Source organism: Physeter macrocephalus, chromosome 7, assembly GCF_002837175.3.
Source record: "Physeter macrocephalus isolate SW-GA chromosome 7, ASM283717v5, whole genome shotgun sequence".
In the NCBI taxonomy this organism is placed as follows: domain Eukaryota; kingdom Metazoa; phylum Chordata; class Mammalia; order Artiodactyla; family Physeteridae; genus Physeter; species Physeter macrocephalus.
Genome location: NC_041220.1, coordinates 36,168,407 through 36,182,145, shown reverse-complemented (window position 1 = coordinate 36,182,145; position 13,739 = coordinate 36,168,407). Strand labels below are relative to the sequence as shown.

The following is a 13,739-nucleotide window of genomic DNA, read 5'->3' as shown; positions in this document are numbered from 1 at the left end:
TATACAATATTTGATGCCCTGGATGGAACTTTAGGTTGAAGGAAGTCTGGAGTTTCTGAGCTCACTCTCCTTCCCCCATCCGTTTCGTGCTTGGTTAGACCCACCCGCTTTCTCTAGGGCCCCCGTAGAACACTAGCAGGGAATCTAGAGGGGCACAAAAAGCAGCTCACCGTACACATGTGTACAATTCATTGGGGAAGTCAGAAGACTAAGTATACAATTTAAATGCAAATCACTAAAGTTATAATAGAAGTGTATGTTGAATGTCATGAGAGAAAAGAGGAGGCACAGACTGTTCCTGGAGGAGAGTGTCAGTCTTCATGAAGAACGAGGTTTGCACTCGGTCTTAAAGGGTGAGCAGGCATTTGCCAGGTGGAGCTGCAGCCAGATGAGCATGGCGGCAGCACAGACACATGGAAGGGCCCCCTGGTTTGGGTTTGCAGGTGTTTCATGTGAAAGTCATAGATCTGCTGTTTCAAGCCCAGCCCTATCTCGGGAGAAAGCCCCATACTCTGAAAGAAGAGGGTCTGTTCACATGGCAGTCTTCTTTGTTCAGGCTCCAAACCCACCCATCCTTGATAGACTCTACCTGCTTCGGGGACTGGTGCCCATTTTCACCTTTCCCTTCACGGTTGAACCGATGCTTTGAATTCAAGAACCTGGACATTACAACACCTACAGGCTCTTGGGAGTCTGCACAGGAAATGGGTATAAACCCCCATCCTGACAGCAGCCTAGTGGGACATTCCCTTTGGCCTGTGTAACCCTGCTGCCATGACCCAGCACCACGTGACTTTCTCTCTGGGGTAGATGGGGGCAGGGATCCAGGTGATCCCCTAGGTTACTGTGCAGCTACCTTCACCTGAACATATAGAGACACTTTCCTTTGATTCCTGGCCAGTTCAGATGCACACATTCGCCTCTGATGGTGCAAACAAGACCAGTAGAGGCTCAGCTGTCTTGGAGTTTTAGCTCTGTGCTCCCCACATGGTCCAGGATCCCCGGGATTTCCTACATTATTTCTGCCCATTTATTTTGTATGATTGGAGCCTAATTGCTCCAGGTTCCAGCCTGTTCCAGAAGTGCTGCACCTTTACTCTAGCCATGACAGAGATGCTTAAGAGGAAGGTGAGGAGGTGAAGGCATTCTCTTGTTCAGCCCCCGCACCCCCAGTGATGCCTGTTCAGCGGGGATCATGGATGCCTCCAGCGCCACTGCGGGGCCTGCTTGGTCACAGAGGACTCCTCCCTGGGGCGCTGGTGCGTCACGCTTTGTCGCACATGCTAACCTGGACAGAGCTAGACCACTCACGTGGAATATGTGAAGGTGAGGGTCCCATTAAAGCCCATGTACACCCGACAGGGAGACAGCCCGACCTGCCAGTGGTTCAGGTGATAAAACCTTCGAGAAGGCCCAGTCAGAAAGGATACAAGGAACTTTGTTCTTCGTATTTTTAGATCATTTAGTTTCCAGGAAACTAGAACTGCCATTTGCCTGTATCCTGTTCAGATAGACAGGAATGTAGAAGGCTCTGGAGTTCTTGCTTTTTGCTACCACACTGCCTATGCGCCCTCCTTTTGGTTGCAGCCCCACAAACTCCCTTTAGGGTCCCTTTAGGGACCCTCCTCTGCCAGATGCAGTCTTGGTGGGATTGTCGGTCAAAGTGGTAACCTCCCCCCCACCCCACCCTGCCACAAGGTGCTGTCAACTGCCTCGGTCCCATAGAGACTTTCTCTCCCTGGAATTTGAATCTTGGGTGGTAGAACACCAGGCAGAGACATATTAGAGCTGATTCATCTTGATGGCAACAGCTCAAAGAAGCTGTGTCCTAGAGCTGTTCAGGTTCTTGTGCTTCACCTGGGCGCTGTCTTTCTGCTATGTTTCTTTCCTGGTGAAGTTGGCCATAGTGGATTTGTGTTGCTGGCATCCAAAGACCCTAACTGATACGCCTCCTGGGAGGCCTACTCTCTGTGACTCTTTTAAGTGTACGGCCTAGGGGACATGATGGACTTTATTCTGCTGGTGTGCAGATAAGTTTCTCTTTCTTGTGATCTCGAAGGGAACTGTCTGTTGCTGCCTTTCTGTGCCAAATAGCTGGTGTGTGCCCTCCTGATGAGGTCCTGATGAGATTCTGGGTCCCCTGAGAACTCTGGCAGCAGTGTGAAGGATAGATGGAAAAGGAAGGGAGTTACAAGCAAAAACCCACTAGGACATCAGTACAGTCACCCAGGAGAGAGATGGCAGGGGATGGGAGCTCAGGCCAAGGCTGATGGGCCTAGAAGATAAAAATAAATAGTAAGAGGGACTTCGCTGGTGGTCCAGTGGCTAAGACTTCATGCTCCCAGTGCAGGGGGCCTGGGTTCGACCCCTGGTCAGGGAACTAGATCCCGCATGCCACAACTAAGAGTTCGCCTGCCACAACTAAAGATCCCGCATGCTGCAACTAAGACCCGGCACAGCCAAATAAATAAATAAATAAATATTTTTAAAAATAAGAAAGAAATTAATCTGTCAGCTTGTTCTTAAACAAGATCTTGAATCCACTAATAGAATTAGTTTGTGATTAAAATGTAAAGCAGACTAAATAATATATCTCCATGGAGAGTGATGCAGAACTTTTGTTTTATCTTCAACACTAGTACTTGGACAACTCAACAAATAAATCACCAGGACCTAACTTTGTTAGCACTAAATCTAGGTTTTGTTTCATTGAGCACAAAACACGCAGTACTCCTACTGAAAATTACTTGGAAATCCTTTCAATGAATCTGCAGAATAGTCTTCTCACCCATTATCCACTTTAATATTATTGTAAGCTTCAGCCATGGCTTATATTCCTTTGGTCATTGTCTTTAAAGCGTGTTTGACAATGTGATTCTTTCATAATGCATTTCTCTGAAAAACAGGCTTAACCCATTCTGCAGATTCAATCCTTACCTAACGGAGGAGTTGCTTCCTCACAGGTTTTTGCCACAGACCAGGACAGTGGGACAAACGGCCTCATCGAGTATTCTATTCTCTCCAGCAACCAAGGACAAGCATTCCAGATAGACACGCTGAGCGGTGTGCTAACAGCAAGTGCAGTTCTGGATTTTGAGTACACCAGAGCCTACAGGTTTGTCCAAGACTCAGATCCGTTTCACCGGCTGTTCTGCTTTGTTGCCCCACAGTGCTTTCCCTGCAGGCCTCTTTGAGTAAAAGCACACCCTTAAAGTTGGACGACCTTGGGAAGAAAACCTAAGAAACTGTGAACCTTATTTGTCTCTGGGGAAGTGGTCGCTTGGGAAGCCTGGGGTCAAAGAGAGGCTTGACTTCCTTATCATGCATTTCAGTCTGCCTTGTATTTGTATGTTCTTCTGAAAGGCTATGCACAGACAGTGTTTCCTTTCATCCTCACGGTCACCTCCAGAGAAGTTCAGTTAGGCCTTTTCTCACTCACTAATGAGACAAGGGACATGCAGTGTCTCACTCAGGGTTACAGAACCATTTAACCATTAATCATGGTCTCACTGCCAGGTGTTCTAATGCCAAGTCACACTGTTTCCACCCTACAAGCTACAAAGCCGACCTTCTATTGAGGGGAAAAAAAAAGGAATACAAGATACCCGAGTGTCAATATTCTCCTAGGCCAGACTACTTACATGTTATATGAAGAAAGTGCAGTGTATTCCTGTGGTTGAGTAGCAAGAGCCAATTAAAATGGGATCTGTTGCTGGGTGGACTGGATTAATTTAACTGAACAACTTCCCAACTCTAAACGTTTGATTAAGAGTTTAGTTCTTTTTGTTTAATATATTTCAAAACATTACTTCAAATGTATTTTAAAAGTTTAGTTTAAGACCTTACCCTGTGTTAACTAGTATAAGTTTTTCAGGATTATTTTAGTGTAATCAATTGTCATGATACTTACTATATAAATATATTAAAATCAATTGTATAAATATGTTATAACCTATTCCTGCTACATTGTATCTATAGCAATTTTAAGTGTAAAGCTTTTTTTTTTTCTCTCCATAGATGACTGCAGGTAAATCTCAGCCTAGTTGCTTGTAATCACCTGAGTGATTACAAATTCAGAGATTCTTGAAGGTCTGCTATGTTCCAGGAACTAAGCATTTCCTGCTTGCAGTGACTTTCTGTTACAATGTTCTTACTCAATGGAGCATAATTAACAATTAAATTTAACTCCTTTCAGCATTTCCCTATCTGAGTCAGTTTCAACGTTCCCATTCCCAACATTTAAATTGGTCCCAATATTTAAAAGCGCCCCTCTCCAATTCCTCATGAATTTAAGCTGGGAGAAGCAGGAACTCAGAGAAGATGAAATCTGCACACACTGCCACAGAGAGACTCAGAGGCAACCACACTCATGCTCACAAACACACACACACACACACACACACACACACACACACACACACACACACACACACACACACACACACAGTCTCCACTGTCACCAAGGCAAGGGAACATTTTGAAGCCCCTGCCTCTCCAGGTTTCCCCCCCCTGCCCCCTTGTGGCTTCTCTGCCTTTTTAGTGCTTTTCCTGATATTTAAGGCAGTGATAAAAATAGGAGGATTTTCCCCAGCCTGCTATATACCTTTAGTGAATGTTTTGGAATAGATGTCATTTAGCTTTTAACTTTTGTTTTTAACTTTTGAATTTCGCTATTTTGTCTGACAGTGGAAGATATTCCCAATTCTAGCCCTCTCTTTTACAGTATAAAATGAGGGGGAGGAAGATATTGTCAGTTGTGATTCTACTCAATATAAATGCATTAAATAATTTTTAGTTCTCATATTAAGCCACATACAGGAAAACTCAGTGGACAGACTCTGACAAATTAGTTCTTTAGTTCTGTCTGACTGATATTTCTGAATTTTAAAAACTATTTACCAAGCATGAGACTGGGGATATAAAGACACATGAAACAGTTCTTGTTTTCAGGGAACTCGAAAATCAAGTGCCCTGATAACCCATGGCAGGAAGCAGAGTAATAATCACAATAGGTGCCATTTATGGAGCACCTGTTTCACCAGTTGAATTCTCATAACAGACTTAAGATCTACAGAGTGAGGAAACTGAAATTCAGAGATGTAAAGTCTTTTGCCAGGAATAGGCAGCCAGTAAATGTAGAACTGAGATTCTTGCCTGTGTGAATGGTCATAGTAGGGCTTCTTACTGTATCATGTGAATGAATCTTTAGAATATATACCTGTGTGTTTACAAAAGCAAAACAGAAAAAACACTTTAGAAACTTAAAATAGTAATATAAAATAAGTTCCAACTCACAGTTGTGAAATAACACATGTCTAGTTGTGAGCATGCAGAGATGGGATTTGAATCACTGATCTCCACTGCTTGAGTTATAACTGATGGGGTGAGATTTATCCCTGCTTAAGTTGGTAATCGATATTCATGTAAGTCTTATAAAACTTTAGGGCCAAGATTTAGTTAGTCTTTTCAGGGACTTTAAATAAAAACGAGCAACAAAAAAGTCCTAGGCAAATTTAAATGTTTAAAAATTCACATTCTGTAGCATAAATATTCAAGGTCAAAGAGCAGTTATTGCCAGGAGCAATGCTAAACCCATACACTCCATTGAACACTCATTATGACTGTGAGAGAAAAAATAAAAAAGCAGTTATATATACAAGGTAGGAAGTGGGCTGAAATGTTAATTATCTTTTCCAAAATACATGACTCATAAGCAGCAGGGCTGGGATTGGAACCCCAGTCTGCTGAGTCCCCATGGAAAAGGGAATAAAGGCTTTCCAGGCAAGAAGCATGAGAAAGGACATGGACACGTGAAAGTGTTTGGTATATTTGGAAATAACAAGTGGTACAGTGCACCTGAGAAGCACTTGAGTGTGGGGTTATAAAAAACAGGCTGGGGGTGTGGAGGAATAGGAGGAAGATAGTCAAAATGTACAAACTTCCAATAAGATAAGTACCGGGGATGTAATGTACAACATGATGACTATAGCTAACACTGCTGTAAGATATACAGGAAAGTTGTTAAGACAGTAGGTTCTAAGGGTTCTCATCACAAGGGGAAATGCAGTTTTCATGGTTTTTTTTTTTGCATCTATGTGAAATGATGGATGTTAACTAAACTTATTGTGGTAATGATTTCACAGTATATGTAAGTCAAATTATGCTGTACACCTTAAACTTATACAGTGCTATGTATCAATTATATCTGAATAAAACTGGGGGGAAAATCTCAGTGATCTGAAAAACGAAACAAAGCAACGAAAAAAAGAGTCTGGTAGGTCACAGGCACATTTTAGAGAACTTTGTATGCCATATACTGGAAATTGTACTCTCTTCTGTAGGCTATATAAAAGTGTAAGCAGTTGAGTGCATGCTAAGATCTTTATTTATAAGGACATCTGGTAATGGATGCCTTGCAAGACAGAAAACCAGCATCAGACAGACCAGTTAAGCTAGACAACAGCTGACCAAGGTCTGATATGTGGATGAAGCTGTGAGGATGGGAGGAGGGGACATACTTACTAGTTGATTCAGATACGGAATCCATAGGAACATGGTGATCAGTTGAATTTACTCAACAAGGAAAGAGATAGAAAATGCTTCTGAAGTTTCCACATAGGAAAGGCAGGAAGAAGAATAGTTTGGGATTGGGATTTTTTTTCTGGGCATTTTGAGTTTGAAGGGCCAGTGCAAGAGCAAAAGTAAAGATACTCCTTTGGCAATTAAAAATAATGATCTGGAGCTCAGGAAAGAGATCTTCCTTCAGGATTTAGACTTGGGCTTCATCCAGGGAAAATGTGCAAAATGGAATTACCTAGGACACTATGTGAAATGAGAATTTGGGGGACTGTCACCACTTGGGGGCCAGACAGAGCAAAAGCAGCCAGCAAGATAGATTCAGGGACTGCAAACATCAGAACAGAACCTGGAAAAGGTGGTTTCGTGGAAACCAAGAGGAAAGGTTGACTGCATGAAAGAATAAGCTTTCAGAATGTGTTTGGATTGGAATCTGCAAAAGTACTCCTTAATTTAAAGAGTTTGCAAGGAATATACTTGTCCCAAATTGTTTCCTAAGAAGATAAAGTACACACTGTTGTATCTGTAGGTTAATTAATACAAAACGGTGAAGTTAACTTAAAACTCAAGTTAACAGATTGATTTTCTTTTTTTTTTTTAAATAAGAGAAAGAGGGACATTTTATGATAAAAGAACTAATACATGCAGTGTACATAGCCGTAAACCTTTACATACCAATCAACAGTACAGCCAAACATATAGAAGAATATCATTTTTTTAAACAAGAGAAAGAGGGGCATTTTATGATAAAAGAATTAATACAGGCAGTGTACAGTAGCCATAAACTTTTACATACCAATCAACAGTAGAGCCAAATACATAGAACAATATTTTTTTTGGTGTAATGATATTTTCTTTTTAACATCTTTATTGGAGTATAATTGCTTTACATTGTTGTGTTAGTTTCTGATGTATAACAAAGTGAATCAGCTATACCTATACATATATCCCCATATCTCCTCCCTCTTTTATTTTTAATTTTTTAATTTTTTTAACATCTTTATTGGAGTATAATTGCTTTACAATGGTGTGTTAGTTTCTGCTTTATAACAAAGTGAATCAGCTATACATATACATATATCCCCATATCTCCTGCCTCTTGCATCTCCCTCCTACCTTCCCTATCCCACCCCTCTGGTCACAAAGCACTGAGCTGATCTCCCGGTGCTATGTGGCTGATTCCCACTAGCTATTTTACATTTGGGATTGTATATATGTCAGTATCACTCTCTCACTTTGTCCCAGCTTGCCCTTTTCCCTCCCCGTGTCCTCAAGTCCATTCTCTACGTCTGCATCTTTATCCTAGTCCGCATCTTTATCCTAGTCCTGTCCCTAGGTTCTTCAGAACCTTTTTTTTTTTTTTAGATTCCATACCTATGTTTTAGCATATGGTATTTGTTTTTCTTTTTCTGACTTACTTCACTATGTATGACAGACTCTAGGTCCATCCACCTCACTACAAATAACTCAATTTCGTTTCTCTTTATGGCTGAGTAATATTCCATTGTATATATGTGTCACATCTTCTTTATCCACTCATCTGTCGATGGACACTTAGGTTGCTTCCATGTCCTGGCAATTGTAAATAGTGCTTCAATGAACATTGTGATATATGACTCTTTTTGAAATATGGTTTTCTCAGGGTATATGCCCACTAGTGGGATTGCTGGGTCGTATGCTAGTTCTATTTTTAGTTTCTTAAGGAACTGCCATACTGTTCTCCATAGTGGCTGTATCACTTTACACTCTCACCAACAGCACAAGAGGGTTCCCTTTTCTCCACACCCTCTCCAGCATTTATTGTTTGTAGATTTTTGATGATGGCCATTCTGACCGGTGTGAGGTGATACCTCATTGTACTTTTGATTTGCATTTCTCTAATGATTAGTGATGTTGAGCATCCTTTCATGTGTTTGTTGGCAATCTGTTTATCTTCTTTGGAGAAATGTCTGTTTAGGTCTTCTGCCCATTTTTGGATTGGGTTGTTTATTTTGTGATATTGAGCTGCAAGAGCTGCTTGTATATTTTGGAGGTTAATCCCTTGTCAGTTTCTTCGTTTGCAAATATTTTCTCCCATTCTGAGGGTTGTCTTTTTGTCTTGTTTATGGTTTCCTTTTCTGTGCAAAAGCTTTTAAGTTTCATTAGGTCCCATTTGTTTATTTTTGTTTTTATTTCCATTTCTCTAGGAGGTGGGTCAGAAAAGGTTTTTCTGTGATTTATGTCATAGAGTGTTCTGCCTCTGTTTTACTCTAAGAGTTTTATAGTGTCTGGCCTCACAGTTAGGTCTTTAATCCATTTTGAGTTTATTTTTGTGTACAGTGTCAAGGAGTGTTCTAATTTAATTCTTTTACATGTAGCTGTTCAGTTTTCTCAACACCACTTATTGAAGAGGCTGTCTTTTCTCCATTTTATATTCTTGCCTCCTTTATCAAAAATAAGGTGACCATATGTATGTGGGTTTATCTCTGGGCTTTCTGTCCTGTTTCATTGATCTATATTTCTGTTTTTGTGCCAGTACCATACTGTCTTGATTACTGTAACTTTGTAGTATAGTCTGAAGTCAGGGAGCCTGATTCCTCCAGCTCTGCTATTCTTTCTCAAGATTGCTTTGGATATTCGGGGTCTTTTGTGTTTCCATAAAAATTGTGAACTTTTTAGTTCTATTTCTATGACAAATGCCACTGGTAATTTGATAGGTATTGCATTGAATCTGTAGATTGCTTTGGGTAGTACAGTCATTTTCACAATGCTGATTCTTCCAATCCAAGAACATGGTATATCTCTCCATCTGTTTTTATCATCTTTGATTTCTTACATCAGTGTCTTATAGTTTTCTGCATACAGGTATTTTGTCTCCTTAGGTAGGTTTATTCCTAGGTATTTTATTCTTTCTGTAGCAATGGTAAATGGGAGTGTTTCCTTAATTTATCATTCTCATCTTTTGTTGTTAGTGTATAGGAATGCAAGGGATTTCTGTGCTTTAATTTTGTATCCTGCAACTTTACTAAATTCATTGATTAGCTCTAGTTGTTTTCTGGTAGCATCTTTAGGATTCTCTATGTATAGTATCATGTATGTGCAAACAGTGACAGGTTTACTTCTTCTTTTCTGATTTGGATTTCATTTATTTCTTTTTCTTCTCTGATTGCTGTGGCTAAAACTTCAAAACCTATTTTGAATAATAGTGGTGAGAGTGGGCAACCTTGTCTTCGTGCTGATCTTAGAGGAAATGATTTCAGTTTTATACCTTTGAGAACAATGTTGGCTGTGAGTTTGTCATACATGGCCTTTATTATGTTGAATTAGGTTCCCTCTGTGCCCTCTTTCTGGAGAGTGCCTATCATAAATGGGTGTTGGATTTTGTCAAAAGCTTTTTCTGTATCTATTGAGATTATCATATAGATTGTTTTTAAAATATCTTTATTAGAGTATAATTGCTTTACCTTGTTGTGTTAGTTTCTGCTGTATAACAAAGTGAATCAGCTATACATATACATATATCCCCATATCCCCTCCCTCTTGCGTCTCCCTCCCATCCTCCCTATCCCACCCCTCTAGGTGGTCACAAAGCACTGAGCTGATCACCCTGTGCTATGCAGCTGCTTCCCACTAGCTATCTATTTTACATTTGGTAGTGTATATATGTCCATGCCACTCTCCCACTTCATCCCAGCTTCCCCTTCCCCCTCCCTGTGTCTTCAAATCCATTCTCTACGTCTGTGTCATTATGCCTGTCCTGCCCCGAGGTTCTTCAGAACAATTTTTTTCTTGATTCCCTATATATATCATATGGGTTTTATCTTTCACTTTGTTAATATGGTGTATCACATTGATTGATTTGTGTGTATTGAAGAATCTGTGATAAACCCCACTTGGTCATGGTGTATGATCCTTTTAATGTGCTATTGGATTCTGTTTGCCAGTATTTTGTTGAGGATTTTTGCATCTATGTTCATCAGTGGTATTGGCCTGTAGTATTCTTTCTTTGTGACATCTTTGTGTGGTTTTGGTATCAGGGTGATGCTGGCCTCATAGAATGTGTTTGGGAGTGTTCCTCCCTCTGCTATATTTTGGCAGAGTTTGAGAAGGTAGGTGTTAGCTCTTCTCTAAATGTTTGATAGAATTCACCTGTGGAGCCATCTGGTCCTGGACTTTTGTTTGCTGGAAGATTTTTAATCACAGTTTCAATTTCAGTGCTTGTAATTGGTCTGTGTATATTTTCTATTCCTTCCTGGTTCAGTCTCAGGAGGTTGTGCTTTTCTAAGAATTTGTCCATTTCTTCCAGGTTGTCCATTTTATTGGCATAGAGTTGCTTGTAGTACTCTCTCATGATCCTTTGTATTTCTGCAGGGTCAGTAGTTACTTCTCCTTTTTCATTTCTAATTCTATTGATTTGAGTCTTCTCCCTTTTTTTCTTGATGAGTCTGGCTAATGGTTTATCATTTTGTTTATCTTCTCAGAGAACCAGCTTTTAGTTTTGTTGATCTTTGCTATTTTTTCCTTCATTTCTTTTTCATTTATTTCTGCTCTGATCTTTATGATTTCTTTCCTTCTGTTAACTTTGGGGTTTTTTGTTCTTCTTTCTCTAATTACTTTAGGTGTAAGGTTAGGTTGTTTATTTGAGATGTTTCCTGTTTCTTAAGGTAGGATTGTATTGCTATAAACTTCCCTCTTAGATTGCTTTTGCTGCATCTCATAGGTTTTGGGTCATTGTGTTTTCATTGTCATTTGTTTCTAGGTGTTTCTTGATTCCGTCTTTGATTTCTTCAGTGATCTCTTGGTTATTTAGTAGTGTATCATTTAGCCTCCATGTGTTTGTATTTTTTACAGTTTTTTTCCTGTAATTGATATCTGGTCTCATAGCGTTGTGGTCAGAAAAAATACGTGATACAATTTCAATTTTCTTAAATTTACCCAGGCTTGATTTGTGCTCCAAGATATGATCTATCCTGGAGTATGTTCCATGAGCACTTGAGAAGAAAGTGTATTCTGTTGTTTTTGGATGGAATGCCCTATAAATATCAATTAAGTCCATCTTGTTAAATGTGTCATTTAAAGCTTGTGTTTCCTTATTTATTTTCATTTTGGATGATCTGTCCATTGGTGAAAGTGGGGTGCTAAAGTTCCGTACTATTATTGTGTTACTGTCAATTTCCCCTTTTATGGCTGTTAGCATTTGCCTTATGTATTGAGGTGTTCCTATGTTGGGTGCATATATATTTACAATTGTTTTGTCATCTTCTTGGATTGATCCCTTGATCCTTATGTAGTGCCTTTCTTTGCCTCCTGTAATAGGTTTATTTTAAAGTCTGTTTTGTCCGATATGAGAATTGTTACTCCAGCTTTCTTTTGATTTCCATTTACATGGAATATCTTTTTCCATCCTCTCATTTTCAGTCTGTATGTGTCCCTAGGTAAGAAGTGGGTCTCTTTTAGACAACACATATAAGGGTCTTGTTTTTGTATCCATTCTGCCGGTCTGTGTCTTCTGGTTGGAGCATTTAATCCATTTACATTTAAGATAATTATCGATATGTATGTTCCTATTCCCATTTTCTTAATTGTTTTGGGTTTGTTATTGTAGGTCTTTTCCTTCTGTTGTGTTTCCTGCCTGGAGAATTTCCTTTAGCATTTGTTTTAAAATGGTTTGATGGTGCTGATTTCTCTTAGCTTTTGCTTGTCTGTAAAGGTTTTAATTTCTCTATCGAATCTGAATGAAGTCCTTTCTGGGTAGAGTAATCTTGGCTGTAGATTTTTCCCATTCATCACTTTAAATATGTCCTGCCACTTCCTTCTGGCTCCCAGAGTTTCTGTTGAAAGATCAGCTGTTAACCTTATGGGGATTCCCTTGTATGTTATTTGTTGCTTTTCCCTTGCTGCTTTTAATATTTTTCTTTGTATTTAATTTTTGATAGTTTGATTAATATGTGTCTTGGCGTGTTTCTCCTTGGATTTATCCTGTATGGGGCTCTCTGTGCTTCCTGGACTTGATTGACTATTTCCTTTCCTATATTAGGGAAGTTTTCAACTATAATCTCTTCAAATATTTTCTCAGTCCCTTTCTTTTTCTCTTCTTCTTCTGGCTCCCCTATATTCGAATCTTGGTGCATTTAATGTTGTCCCACAGGTCTCTGAGACTGTCCTCTGTTCTTTTCATTCTTCTTTCTTTATTCTACTCTGTGGTAGTTATTTCCACTATTTTATCTTCCAGGTCACTTATCTGTTCTTCTGCCTCAATTATTCTGCTATTGATTCCTTCTAGAGAATTTTTAATTTCATTTATTGTGTTATTCATCATTGTTTGCTCTTTATTTCTACGTCCGTGTTAAACGTTTCTTGTATTTTCTCCATTCTATTTCCAAGATTTTGGATCATCTTTACTTTCATTTCTCTGAATTCTTTTTCAGGTAGACTGCCTATTTCCTCTTCATTTGTTTGGTCTGGTGGGTTTTTATTGTGCTCCTACATCTGCTATGTATTTCTCTGTCTTCTCATTTTGCTTAACTTACTGTGTTTGGGGTCTCCTGTTCACAGGCTGCATGTTCATAGTTCCCATTGTTTTTGGTGTCTGCCCCCAGTGGGTAAGGTTGGTTCAGTGGGTTGTGTAGGCTTCCTGGTGGAGGCGACTGGTGTCCGTGTTCTGGTGGATGAGTCTGGATCTTGTCTTTCTGGTGGGCAGGACCATGGCTGGTGGTGTGCTTTGGGGTGTCTGTTACCTTATTATGATTTTAGGCAGCGTCTCTGCTAATGGGTGGGGTTGTGTTCCAACTTACTAGTTGTTTGGCATGGGGTGTCCCGCACCGGAGCTTGCTGATCCTTGAGTGAAGCTGGGTCTTAGCGTTGAGACAGAGGTCTCTGGGAGACCTCTCGCTGATTGATATTATGTGGGGCTGGGAGGTCTTTGTTGGTCCAATGTCCTGAACTCGGCTCTCCCACCTCCGAGGCTCAGGTCTGACTCCCGGCCAGAGCATGAAGACCCTGTCAGTCACACAGCTCGAAGAAAAGGGAGGAAAAAAGTAATTAAATAAAATGAATTAAAGTTATTAAAACAAAAAATAAAAAAATATGTTATTAAAATAAAAAAGTAATAAAAAAAGAAGAGAGCACCCAAACCAATAAACAAATCCACCAATGATAACAAGTGCTAAAAATTATACTAAGAT

The 13,739-nt window shown here is 39.8% G+C and overlaps 1 protein-coding gene across 2 annotated transcripts in view; it reads left to right on the top strand.

The window, feature by feature from the left end:
* DCHS2 (dachsous cadherin-related 2) overlaps positions 1-13,739 on the top strand; it is a 299,819-nt gene that overhangs the window by 270,162 nt on the left and 15,918 nt on the right. For both annotated transcript variants that reach the window (XM_024126701.2, XM_024126700.2), the window contains one exon: positions 2,964-3,115. In XM_024126701.2, coding sequence (XP_023982469.1) covers positions 2,964-3,115 — 152 coding nt within the window. The remainder of the gene's footprint in view (positions 1-2,963; positions 3,116-13,739) is intronic.